At 55.7% G+C, this 12,984-nt stretch overlaps 1 protein-coding gene across 1 annotated transcript; it reads right to left on the reverse strand.

Moving 5' to 3' along the window:
• Positions 1-4,205: 4,205 nt before the first annotated feature.
• On the reverse strand, positions 4,206-5,426 carry LOC102870563 (carbohydrate sulfotransferase 1-like). Its single transcript, XM_006890452.1, has one exon. It carries the CDS (start codon positions 5,424-5,426, stop codon positions 4,206-4,208), a length of 1,221 nt encoding a protein of 406 aa, XP_006890514.1.
• Positions 5,427-12,984: the final 7,558 nt, after the last annotated feature.

Below are 12,984 nucleotides of genomic sequence, written 5' to 3' on the forward strand. Positions count from 1 at the left end.
AAGTGTGTCAGAGACGGTGGGACAGCGCAGGATGGAGCAGGGGTCAGGTCTGTTGTTCTTCAGGTTGGTATGAGTCGTACTTGACTTGACGGCACTTAACAACCTTGTACAGCAAAATGCATGGATCCGGATCCCCCCATGTCACATCATTCTGCCATTCAGAGGCTCCTGGGGAACCAGCAGCCCCAATGGCTACTCTGCCTCTCACCTTGTCCTCACAGCCACCCTTCACTCCTTTCTCATTCACTCAACACGTATTTAGTGTGGGCTCACTGGGGTCTACTCATGTTACTTGGTGTTGGTGGTGAACAGAACAGTGACCTGGATATAGTTTTATATGTCTTATTAATGGAAAAGAGGCATGGACTGCCAGAAGAACAAACAGGTTCATCCTGGAGAGGGTGAAACCAGGCTGTTCTTTGGAGGCAAGGATTCTATGGCTTCGTCTGACATACTTTGGGCATGTTGCAAGGAGGGACCAGTCCTTGGAGAGGGACATGAGGGGTGGAGAGACAGAGAAAGAAAGGAAGACCATCAATGAGATGGATTGATTCAGTTACTAGAGTAATGAGGGTAGGTGTGTCAGAGACAGTAAAGTTGGCACAGGACAGAGCAGGTTTCAGGACTATTGTACATAGGGTAGCTGTGAGTCACAAGTGACTAGACAGCACATAACAACAAGTGGTCAAGAGCTCTAGCGGTGTAGTGGTAAGGAATTGCACTGCTAACCCAAAGGTCCACAGTTCTAATCCACTAACTGCACCACAGGACAAAGATGGGCTATCTCCTCCTGTGGGACTTCCTGAAAACCTGCCAGAGGGTCAGCTATGAGTTGGTTCTAACTTGATGGCACACAACAACAACAACAACAACAAGAGAGTGAGCCAGACCTGAAGATTGGGGTCTACTCTGACCCTGGAGGACAAGCAGGCCACCTGGGCGTGTCTCTGCAGTAGTGAAAAGAGGCCCTCAGCGCTGAGGGAGTGTGGGCACCACCGCTGAGCCATGCTTAGGGCCTGCTGGTGGCCACAGGGAGCTACCAGGTGGACTGGACCAGTCCTCTCGGTTCTGCTGTGGACATGGGGGGGAGGCCTGAAGACCTCCCCACTGTGCCCCACTTCCAGAGCAGCCACAATTAGTGGATTCACTCACCAAACCAAACCAACTGCCGTTAATTCAGACTCAAGACACCACCATCGTGTTCGAGTGGGATCTCAGGGTCTACAGGGCATTTCGGTGGGTGAATTTTGAGAAGCACCACTGGGCAAGCTCCAATCGCCTCTCTGGGGAGCCGTTGACCGAGTTCATGACCTAGGACAGCACTGTCATTGTTCTGTACCATCAAGTTGGAACTGACTCACAGCTGACCCTCCAGCAGGTTTTCAGAAGCTTTAAACTGCACGGGAGGAGACCGACCATCTTTCTCCTGCAGAGCAGCTGGTGGATTTGAACCGCAAGCCTTTGACTGGCAGCGTTACCTCCATGCCACTAAGCCACTAGGGTTCCATCAGTGGATGCTAGTTAATCTATAAACACAGATAACACCCAACTGTTACTACAGCGCCACCATATTTTATCATCAAGTGCTGTCTGGGGCTGCTCTTGGCTGACAATGAAGAACTATGTCTGTGACAGAGATCATGCGGTCCACACAGTCAAGCTACTCACTATTCATCCTTTAGGAGAAAGGGTGCAGGAGCCTTGGGCCCTCCTCCTGGGCTGGCCGCTTGGCAGGAGGTGACCGCCCAGATACAGGTTATCAGGCTGGCTTTGCTGACAGCAGCACTGCCATGGTCAGGGTCAAGTCAAGATTGATGGAGATCACGCCAATTAACATCCTAGTTCTGGTCCCCACGGAGCAGCAGCCTGGTCCTTTGTCCCAACCACAGGCTCGTCCTTGAAATCAGACACTGAACCGGCAGCTGCTGGCCATATTCAGCCTGTTGTTAATTGCCATCAAGTTTCATAGCAACCCTATGAACAAAAGACCCCCACGGCCTTTCTTTCACTATCGTTGTTTCTCCAAGTTCATAGAGTTTCCAAAGGCATGTGGTTTAGGAACTGGATGCCACCACAGGAGGACCCCATGGCCAGCCCCACCCATACGCAGAGTGCAGCTGACCAGAAGTTCACACAGTCTGGGGCCACAGTCCAACCCTCGGTCAACCACACCTGCCAGCCCTCAAAGGACACTGTGCTGGCCTGCGTAGGGGACTCGGTGGGAAGGGATGTTCATCGGGCCAAGCCCAAGGTGCTGGCCTGCCTCAGTGGGAGGTCAGCATGTCCTGGGGTCCATCCCGTGGGCTCGGCCTCTCACAGGGGGAATGTGGGAACCTCCTGAGGCCATGCCCAGGCAGGAATTGTTCTCATCTGGATGAAAGAAGCCCTGCAGTTCGGCAAGTGGGTGCAGACTGCTCCCTAAGCAGGATCTCAGCACCCCCCCCCTTTTGCTTTGGCATAGGAAACTGCACTAAAATCCTGAAGTCAAGCAGTTCAAATCCACCAGCTGCTCCCTAGGAAAAAGACAGGCATTATCTCGTGTGATTAACTGCCTCTGAAAATCCACTGGAGGGTCAGCTGTGGGTCAGTTCTGCCTCGACATTATACGACAACACTCCTGTCTAGAACCCACTCGAGAGACTTTCTTGACCGCATACAATTGAGACTGTGCTGTACCTACAACTTGGTGTCCACATATTAACGCTTCTGGTTTTACCCAATGCCGTTGACCATCCCTCAAAAGTACAATTGTTAGGAGTTGTTAAGAGTTATTTGACATCTCACTCTAGGGAATGTTAATGGAGAACTGATAAACCACACAGCACCGGCATCCTCCTGCCCCAGGACAGACACTCTCAGGGCCCTATGCCCCATCCAGGCAAGCACACCTCCCAGGGTCTGTCCTGCTTCTGGCCTTCAGGCTCCGGAACCCACCAGAGTATTAGAGGGTGGTGACAGCAGGGGGTTGGGGCTGGTGGTAGGTGGCCAGCAGTAGATAAGGTCATTTTTCTGTGCCCAGATGGTGCCCAGGCAGGGGCTGCAGTGGGGACAAGGTACTGCAGTCCACAGGCCCCCAGAGAAGGGATCATGTGGCTTCTGGTCTCAGCTGAGGGCCCCAGGAACATCTTCCCTGTGCTTACTGCTACATTCCTGGATGTTCAGAGCATGCCCCTTGCCTCTTGCTCGAGCCCCCAACAGCAGAAGAGATTCTGCTCCCTCCATGGTCTGAGGCTCATGTTAAGGTGTCCTGAACACCTCTGATTTTATCTCAATCGCTCACTTTTTCCCCCCAGGTAGTACTGCACTCTTTTATTTACAGAAAACACAGATGAAGCATTTCAGTGTTCACTGAGCAAACTGATCCACTCTTTTTTTTTCCTTTTTGGCACAAAGAAATATCACAGATGGACCCCAAGATCAATCAGAAACCCTTAAGACTCATCAACCATCGCTAGTCCAGGGGCAGCCACAAGACTCAGACAGACAGACAGCATCGCCAGAGACTGGAGAAAAAAAGGAACAAGGTCCATGTTCACCTCATAGTAAAAACCTGCTCACCAACAGGCAAGGGTGGGCAAGAGGAGGCAGTTTCTCTGCTGGGGTGGAGGGGGGAGCAGGAAGCAGGGCGCAGGGCTGGAGGAGGGGTAGACACCATTCATAAATTAAGAGAGGTGGTCTTTTTTTGTTGGTAACCTCTTACCTTGTAGAAGTAAAGACAGTGCAAAACTACTGAACCCCTAGCGCACTTCCATTCAAAAAGCTTTAGAAGTTGTGTGGTGTAGGGAACCTCTCCCCTGCCCGCATGTGCCCGTGTGCGTGAGTCCGCTCCTGGGTGCGCATTTGTGTGCGCGCGCACGTACGTATGTGTGCGTGCGTACGTATGTTTAAGAGAAAGAGAAAGTATAGTGCTTGTAAACATTGTCGCCATTCACACAGAGATCCAACATCTGCGTGTCTGAATCGGGGTGGGGTGGGGCCCCTTCCCCACTTCACGGCCCCCTCTGCCCCAATGATTCCTGTCCAAGACATAGTGAAAAATTTCAGAGACAAAAAGAGGCAGGAGGGAGGTAAGGGAGACGGGGCGGAGCAGGGGCAGTAAGGACACAAAGACAGGGTCAGGGAGGGAAGGGGAAATAAGGCAATAGTTTAAAAAGGTCCATTTTCTCAAAAGCCACACCAGGTACGCCCCACTCGCCGCGCCCGCCTCACGAGAAGGGGCGGAAGTCCCGCTCCTCCACCAGGCTGACCGAGGGGTTCTTCAGCTCCTCCTCCGACGTGGCCATCTTGTAGCCCAGCTGCTCCAGCACCTGCTGGCAGGCGTTCTGGGCGAAGACCACGATGCCATAAGAGAGACGGAAGCGCCACTTCTCGGCGGTGGCGGCCGAGTTGCGCACCATGCCGTACTTATTCCTGCCCCGGGCCGGGTCGCCCTGCGTGTTGTTCTGGAGCCAGCGCGCCACGTGGCTGTCCATGGGGATGCCCAGGAAACTGTAGATCTCCTCGGTCTTCTTCACGGGGTTCCTGGCCAGGTCCTCGTAGCGCACCAGCATGTACTTGCCCTTGAGCCACATGGGCCGCTGGAGGCCCGCGGACACGGAGTTGGAGAAGTCCTCGCACACCGTGGTCAGCTGCGTCTCGTCCAGGTTGTAGGGCTTCCTCCCGGTGCTGTGCCATAGGCGCCACAGCCGGTACTTGTCGCGGAAGGTCTCGCTCCGGGAGGCCAGGATGCCCCGTGGGTCACGCACCAGCTGGATGACCTTCAGGTTCAAGCGGGGGTCTTCCACCAGCGCCCGCAGATCGTTGACCCCGGGCATCCGCACCGTCTTGATGGCCACGTGGCTGTGCTCACGGCAGGCCTCAGCCGCCACTGTCAAGTTCAGCAGGCCACACTTGCGCACGCAGTCCCGCTCTTCCAGGACCAGGTCGGGGGAGCCTGGGGGGTCGCAGACTGGACGCGAGCAGAGGACCCGGCTGGCCCCGCGGCGGAAGATCCGGTTGGTGGTGTGGTTGATGGGCGGCGGCTTGATGTAGTTCTCCAGGAAGTAGAGGTCACAGTCGTAGAGGCTCCGCAGGAGGTCGCGGCTGGTGCCTAGTATGACGCGTCGGTCGGTGGGGCTCCTGCCCTGCGTGAAGCGGGGGACCATGGTGTTCTGCACGTGGTAGAGGGGCTCAAACAGGTAGAAGACGTCCAGGTGCTGGTTGAAGAGCTGGCCCATGAAAGAAGAGCCGCTGCGCGTCGTGGCCAGGATGAGGACGTGGGTCTTGCGCGAGAGGTTATAAGCCAAGGTGGGGCCCTCTTTGCAGAGCCGCTCGGCCAGCCCCGGGCAGGTGTGGAAGGACTTGGCGGTGAAGGTGCGGATGGCCGTGTACTGGATGGCAATGGAGGCCAGGACAAGGAGGAGGACGGCCTTCCAGGAACATTGCATGGCTGGGCACCTTCATGGGGCTGCGTCTCCACCAGGTGAGGTCAAAGAGGAGCTGCTTCGAGCTGGGGGTCTGTAGCCGCCAGTGTCTCCTGGCCTGGTGGGCAGTCCCCGTCTGCGTGGTAACCCTGTGGCCAGCAGACCAACACCTCCAGCTTGAAGCTCCGTGGAGACCAGTGCAGACACTCAGGCCAGCTTGGAAGGAACAGCCAGGGAGAGGGGCCTTTTCCCAGCCAGTACAATGAAGGAGGAGATGGGCTACCTGGTCGGGGGCGCACCAGGAGCGGCTGCAGCGCCCAGCGCCAGTTTCATCCTCAGGTCTGGAGTCAGGCTTGCCGGGGACCCGCGAGTGATGGCGGCGGCAGTATCCTCCGCCTCCCGCGCCCTCCTCCTCCTCCTCCTCCTGCTCAGTCCTCTCCCCCCCCTACCCCCCACCCCCGCCTCTTCATGGCCTGGGGCCGAGCCTGGGGCAGCTCAAAAAGCAAAGTGAGCTGTCCCGGGCAGGACGCAGGGCCTTGGGGTGCAGGACTGGGGGGCCTGAGGCCAGGACCCAAATGCAGCAGCCCTGGGAGTGGGCGAGCAGCGGCCGCACACGCCCAAACAGCACTGAGCGCCCGCTCGCCTGGCCAAGCGCTCACATTTTGCCCCATGAAAAGCTGTGTGCCCGTTCAAGATGCTTTGGATAAACATGAGCCTTTTTTTTTTTTTTAAATTATTTTGTGTGTGTGTACCGTCAAATCAGATCTGACTGGTACAGGAGGATATTGCGCCTCCTTCTCCGGCAGAGCATCTGGTGGATTCGAACCGTGTTTCTCTGGGATTGCAGTGCAGCTTCTTGCCACTAGGCCACCAGAGCTCCCCAAACATGAGCCTTTTTACCCATGTTCGAGGGAGCTCTGGTGGCGCAGTCTACAGGAAGATGGGCCGCCAACCCAAAGGCCACGCCTCTCCGGTGATCTGGAACCATCAGCAGTTCAGAGCGACAAAGCCAGACTGTCACTTTCCAGCGGGATTTACAGCCTCTGAAAACCCACTGGAGGGTCAGCTATGAGTCAATTCTGACTCAAAGAGAGTGGGCTGAGTTGTTCGCCCATCATTGGCCACAGGTCAGGGGTTTCATGAAGTGTCAGGAAATATCAACTTCTCACTGATGATTCTTGATAGACCCAAGGTCCCCCTCTCACAGACAGGAAAACTGAATCAGTGGAAGGCAGGGGCTGGGCCACAATTTGGACTGGGCCTTCCTGCCTCTAGGAGGCCCCCACACTCACCCCACGAGAGGAACACAGCCCTACAGCCCTGCCCTGTGGGCTCCACAGCCAGGCCAAGACCCCCACAAAACGCACAGAGACCTAATGCAGGAAAGGGGGCTCAGAAAGCCATCTTGGTAGAGTGCAACAATGAATGAATGAACACCCAAAATCTCTGTAAATGTTCACTAAAACTAATAAAATTAAATAATCATTTTTTTTTTAAAAAAAGAAAGCCATCTTGGACTGCATGGTGGGGAGGGCGGGCTTTCCATGGGGGTGGGTGTGAGCACGGGAGCAAGATGGGCTGGAGGAAGCATGCTGGCAGCAAGAGGTTTGAGTCTCGGGTCCAAGAGTCTTCATGTACCCTTGTCCTTGTTATAATAGGGGAGAGGACCCAACTGACCCCAGGAGCAGGGACCAACCTGCCAGTCTGTGAGAGTCCTGAGGCGGCAGACAGAAAAGAAAGTGGAAACCATAACTGGATTCATGAATCTCAGGGCTGTGGAATCACCCCTTGGGGTGTTCCACCCTCAAATGCCAACTAGCTTCCAACCGCCCTCACTGCCAGCCACCATCACCACAGGCCCCACATGCTGGATCTCTTTTACCTCCACATGTCTCTGCTTTGGGAAGGTCAGTTGCTCTGATGCCCTGTTGACCATCCAATAAAAGGGCCGAGAGGTTTACTCAACGTCATTGGGTAAAACCCAGCAGTGATAATACACGGACACCAAGCTATAGATACAGCACAGCCTCAATCGTGTGCGGTCAAGAAAGTCTCTTGAGTGTGTTCTAGACAGGAAGGTTACTGTTGAGTAATGTCGCGTCAGAACTGACCCACAGCTGACCCTCCAGCGGGTTTACAGAGGAGCAGCTGAGAGATTTGAACTACATGGCTTCAGGATTGTAGTGCAGTTTCCTATGCCAAAGCAAAAGGGGGATTGGGGGCCTCATGCGGTCTGATCCACTCACATGGAGCCAGTTCTTGAAGCACAAGCTTCAAGTCCAGGGAAGGGCTGGTGACCAAGGTGGCTGGGCAGGTGGCTCAGGGTAAGGGGAACTGTGGGAGCCCCGCTGGTGGCCAGTAGCACCTTCTTCTTCTATTTTTTTATTATTATTCTTTTCTCTGTGTATGTCTATGTACCGTCAAATAGGCTCTGACAGGTACAGGAGGAGATGGTCCCTCCTTCTCCGGTAGAGCCTCTGGTGGATTCGAACCACCTATCTCTGGGATTGCAGTGCAGCTTCTTGCCACTAGGCCACCAGAGCTCCCCAGTAGCACCTTCTTGAGAGCTCTGCCCTTGTTGATTGTCCAAATGGGACAAGTCACCATCTTGCATGAGGTGTGGGGGCCACCTCCGTGAGATGCCAACAAGTTAGGAGTGTACCAGTGCAATAACCAACACTTAACACAGACCAGGAAGCCGGGACAGTCATACCGCTTAATGACGTGGAGACAAGTACAAACACCAACATGCCCTCCCTGGTCACCACCGTGAGCACATCACGAGAATGAGTCTGAAGCCTTTGCATGCTTCTATTTTGCAATGGAGGAAACTGAGGCATGGGGAGGCAGAGTTTCATCCAGACCGGCCAAAACTCTGTCTCCTGCAGACAGATCAGAGCCCATACCAACACCCCCAGACCACAGCTCCCACCCTAACCACTGCATACCCTGGTCTTCAGGGTCTCCATTTGCACTAACAGTACTGAGAGTGTCTTGCCCCAGATACTCTCGGCTCCTCCAGCTCTGCACCTCTTGAAAGCCTGGAGGCAGCAGAGCCCAGAACGACATGTCAGCACCTCCCAAGGGTCCCAGGCCACAGGGAGGAAGGCTGGGCGGAGCCAATCCTGCCCTCCAGGCCGGAACCGAGTGCCCTCTGGTGGTCACAGTTGGCTTTATGGTTCTTTGTCAAGAGGTTGCAGCCCCTTTGGTCCTCTGGGGCAGTGGGAAGGGACTGTGTCTGCTGCTTCATTCTCTGTGAGTGCAAACCAGCTTTGTGATCTGCCTCCCACACTGTGATCTAAGCCAAGATATGGGGAAGGGAGTCTTGCCCAGTGTCCCGGCTCTGTGCTGGCTTTCCCTGACAGGGATTCTGATGGGTTTGCAACCTTAACCCTCCATCCTTGGCCTCATCTGCAGAAAGGATCACTCACCTCTGCCTCTCTCTACACTCTGCCCAGAAGACATGGGGAGATGACCAAAACTTTGCCATGTCTGGCATCCTTAGCCCTTGTGGCTATAAGCCTGGCTCCTGGTTCGTCACATGGACATGCAGCATCCTGTCACTCATGCCCCCAACATAACAGTTTCTTAAAGGAAGGGACTTCAAGGAATCCACCCTGAACCCCTGTGCAGCACAAATGTGGAGGACAAAAGCCCAGCCCAGCCTCAGGGGTCTGGGAGATGCTAACGGCCACCGGGGACTGTGAGTTCTGAAAGACATCCCCTGGAGCGAGAACCAGTGTGCATGGCACCCCTAGCAGGTCAGGTGTGGCAAGGGAGAGGGGTCCAAGCCTCCTTAGCTAAGCAAGACTGTGATTATGAGGGGACAGAACAGGAAAGTAAGTCCTAAGTGTCTAGAAACACAGACCTACTTTACAGGGCTGAAGCCAGAAGCCTGGCTGGTGATGGTCCTCAACATTCTGCCTTCCACTGTCCCTGTGCCCAGCACCATCCCAGGACCTGAGAAACTGCAGAGCGCAGGATTGGCCAAGACCTTCTCTTAATGGACCAAGCCTGCTGTTGCAGGTGGAGGGAGGGTGGCAGATCTGATTCCAACCCTGGTCATATCCTGAGTGGAGGACTGTGAGGGATGGGGGACAGTGGAGTCCTGCCCTGTCCTCATTTTCAGAGACGTCCGCAAAGGCACTAAGGTCCTCAGCAGTGGAGCTCTTGGGTTTATGAACGACCACCTGTCTGGTGTTCTTCATCTTGAGTAGGGAGAGATAGGATGGCACTGGGAAGGGGTGTGTCGGGTAATTCCCCATGGCTGTGAAATCCACGAGGCTTAATGGTTAAGACACTGCACTGCCAAGCCAAAGGTAGGCAGTTCCAATGCTGGAGGGTCAGCTATGGGTTGGTTCTGACTCCAAGCATGATACACAACAGCAAAGGTTGGAATGCTGTTGGGGTGTTTCTCTTTTCTTCATTTCTAAATATTCTCAGCATTAAATTTCCACTCTCTGATACACCACACACACAGATTGAGTACAGGGCATATGTGACTATCCAACACACTGATTCAAATTAAAAGCAGAAGGCCCCCGTTCCCAGACCACCTGCCCAGAGTAAATGCTCTCGACAAACCCAGGTTAAGTACCATACTAGCGCCAAGCATGAACTGCCAGTGGGGGACCAAGAGGTCCCCACAAGGTCGGTGGGATCTGATGTGAAAAGGCACAGGGATGCGCGGAGAGTGGGTGTGCCCACGCCCGGGAACCAGAATTATAGTCAGCAGGGCAGGCCCTGCATGCAGCAGGAGCAGTCAGTGGCTCGGCCCGTCCCGGAGGCGCGCTAACCTGGGAAAGTTCCCCAGCCCCAACGCCCCTCAGGGTGTTGGAAAGTTTCCGCGCCCGCGTGGCCCTGACTCCCAGGTGGCCGGCGTCGCGCCAGGTGGGCACGGCTGCCAGGCCAGGCCGCATCTCGGCGAAGGCGCGCGGTGCGGAGCGCCCGGCCTGCTTGGGCAGGGCGCAAAGGCAGCGCACAAAGGGACCCGCCCCCGCTGGCCTGGGGCGCCGGGCACCACGGTGCGGGCCAGGCGCGGGGATCGAACCCGAGTATGGGGGTGGCGGAGGGGTGGGGGGGCCGGGGGAAAGGGTCAGAGCGAAGAGCCCTGCCCAAACCTCCACACCAGGTCCTGGATCCGCCCCGCCCCCGCCCCCCCCCCAGCCGAGGCCGCGACTCCGGCTCCCAAACCCCGCCCCTGGGCTGCAACCCCCGAGGTGGACCCTCGACTCGAGACCCCCATCCGGACTAAGCCTGGGCGCTGGACCTCGCCCTGTCCGAGCTCACCTGCGAGCGGCGTGGGCGGCTCCGCAGCGCTGGCTTTCCCCCGAGAGGCGTTCCCGGGGACCCTGGGCGTGCAGCGAGCGGCGCCTCGGGGCCCGGCGCGGAACGGCGCGCAGTCCCGGCTGCAACTCGAGCGGGCGCGGGGGCGGCCCTTTCCGGGCCCAGAGCGCAGCCCGCGGGCCGCGCTCCCCTCCTCCGGCTCGGCCCGTGCGCAAAGCCGGCCGCGGCCACGACTCGACCCTCGCGCCCCGCCTACCCGACCGCAAATTTTCCCATTGGCCGCAAAGCCCGGCGCGGTCCAGCAACCGCTTCTGATTGGACAAGCCTGTGGAAATGGAGGCCTGTCATTGGCTTTCCGAGCTGTCCGTCCCAGCACACGCCCCGGCCTCTTTTCGCGGAGGGGTTGAGGCCCGCGCACCTGCCGGAACCGCTGCGGTGCGGCTGTGGCGCGGGGCCACTCCTCCTAGTGGCCGTCCGAGGACTCCCGAGGACCATCGGGCCGGAGCTGGGACTGGCAGGCCCGGCATCCCTTTGGCAAAGTCTGGTCGCCTTGCTCCTCGCACCGCCCTCTGTTTGCAGGTATCCTTCCCCCAGCGCCACAGCCCCGAGCTGCGCGCCGCGCCGGTGACAGCTAACTGTATTCCTCGTACTTCCCGCCAGGGGGAGCCCTACGGCTGTCCTCATTCTACAGATGAGAAAAGTGCGGTTCAGAGATGTCACTTGCGTGGTGTCCCTGGGCTCAAATCCAGTCTGGCTCTGCAGGCTTGGGAGAGTGTTCTCTCACTGTCCCCCTGGGATCCTGCAGCGAGGGCGAAGGGGTGCAATGTCTCCAAAGAACAAGAAGGAAAGCTCAGATAAACGGGTGCTACCCCCACCAGGTCTGAATCTGTGCACACTTTGCCTCTACCTGCCTCCCTCCAACCCTGAGAACCCCTTGGGACTGCGCTCCCCTGGAACCTCCACCATTGCACCCCCTACGGCTCCAGGCGCGTATCTGCCACCACTTCCCAAGCCCACTCTGGAATGTTAGTCTCACACTCAACAGGACAGCACATCTCAACGATTCCCTGCTGGGCGATGGTATAAGCACATCCCTGCAGTGACATGGGGCACACTTAATCTTCATCACTATAGCTCTTGATCAGCTTAATTTAACTTTGTGACAAAGGGGGACACTGGCAGAGATGCAGCCCAGAGGGGGCTTGTAGGAGAGATTCTTGAGGTGGGTCTATGGTTATGACCACGGCTTAGACTTTACTCTTTTCTGGTTACACCTCGAGATGACAAGACGCTAGGAGTTTGTCGCATTCCCAAGGCCACCCACGGAGTCACACTACTGCTCATAACCGTGCCAGCTGACATCAGGCATTCATGTCTTATCTACCCATGTCAGGAGGTTCAGTGTGTTCCTTCAAAGTTGTTTGTTCAGAACAAAGAAAGTGAAATGAGGTAGGCAAGAACTCGGTACAGGTGCCACCCCCTGTGCCCTGGCAGACACAGTGAATCAACCCCAGAAGCCTTTCAGAGCCAGGCATTTGAGGTGAAAGTCATGCATGGGGAGGTTGCCTGCAGCTCAGGGCAGGTGGGGTTAAGCTGCCCAGCCTGGAACACAGGCGCTGTCATTAACAAGGTAGCTCTCATCTTGTGTAATAGCACCATTGTTGACAGTCTGGCCCAGCTTCTGTGTGGGCTGGGGTTTCTCTTGCCTCTATTGAACAGCGGATTTAATTAGCCCAACTGTTCTCACCATCTCTCTGAGGGTGGCATTGCCCTTTAAAAGAGTCCCGTGCTCTGAACTGTAGGAGGTGTAAATATGGAAACTGGAAGTGGTGGGAAGGGCAGGTATCATCAAAAGGGCAAGCTGAGGCCTGGTCATCCTTTGGGTTGGGGTCACCCTTGGAGTCCCTCTTCTCAGCAGTGACCTCTTGGCCTAGCACTACCTCTCTCAGTGAATTTGATGATGCTAGCAAGACAGGCTTCAAGGTGCTGAGGAGCAATGGTGTCACTTTAAAGACTAAGGTGCTCCTGATTAATGGTCTTTCCAATAACTTTCTTTTTTAATTTATTATTATTATTATTATTATTATTAATTTTAATGATAATTTACAGATATTTTGGATTTCCATTCATTTTTTGTTACACTTTTCTCCCTGTCCACACCTCCCCTCCAGTTCATTCTTCTCTTCAAAAAGTAAAAGAACGAATCCACCAGATGCTCTGCCGGAGAAGGAGGCGCAATATCCTCCTGTACCAGTCAGATCTGATTTGACGGTACACGCACACAAAATAAAAATAA

The sequence above is a fragment of the Elephantulus edwardii genome, unplaced genomic scaffold (assembly GCF_000299155.1).
Source record: "Elephantulus edwardii isolate Elephantulus edwardi_28Jun2011 unplaced genomic scaffold, EleEdw1.0 scaffold00089, whole genome shotgun sequence".
In the NCBI taxonomy this organism is placed as follows: domain Eukaryota; kingdom Metazoa; phylum Chordata; class Mammalia; order Macroscelidea; family Macroscelididae; genus Elephantulus; species Elephantulus edwardii.

Coding starts and splice junctions, on each gene's coding strand:
- LOC102870563 (XM_006890452.1), bottom strand. CDS start 5,426: ATGCAATGTTCCTGGAAGGCCGTCCTCCTCCTTGTCCTGGCCTCCATT.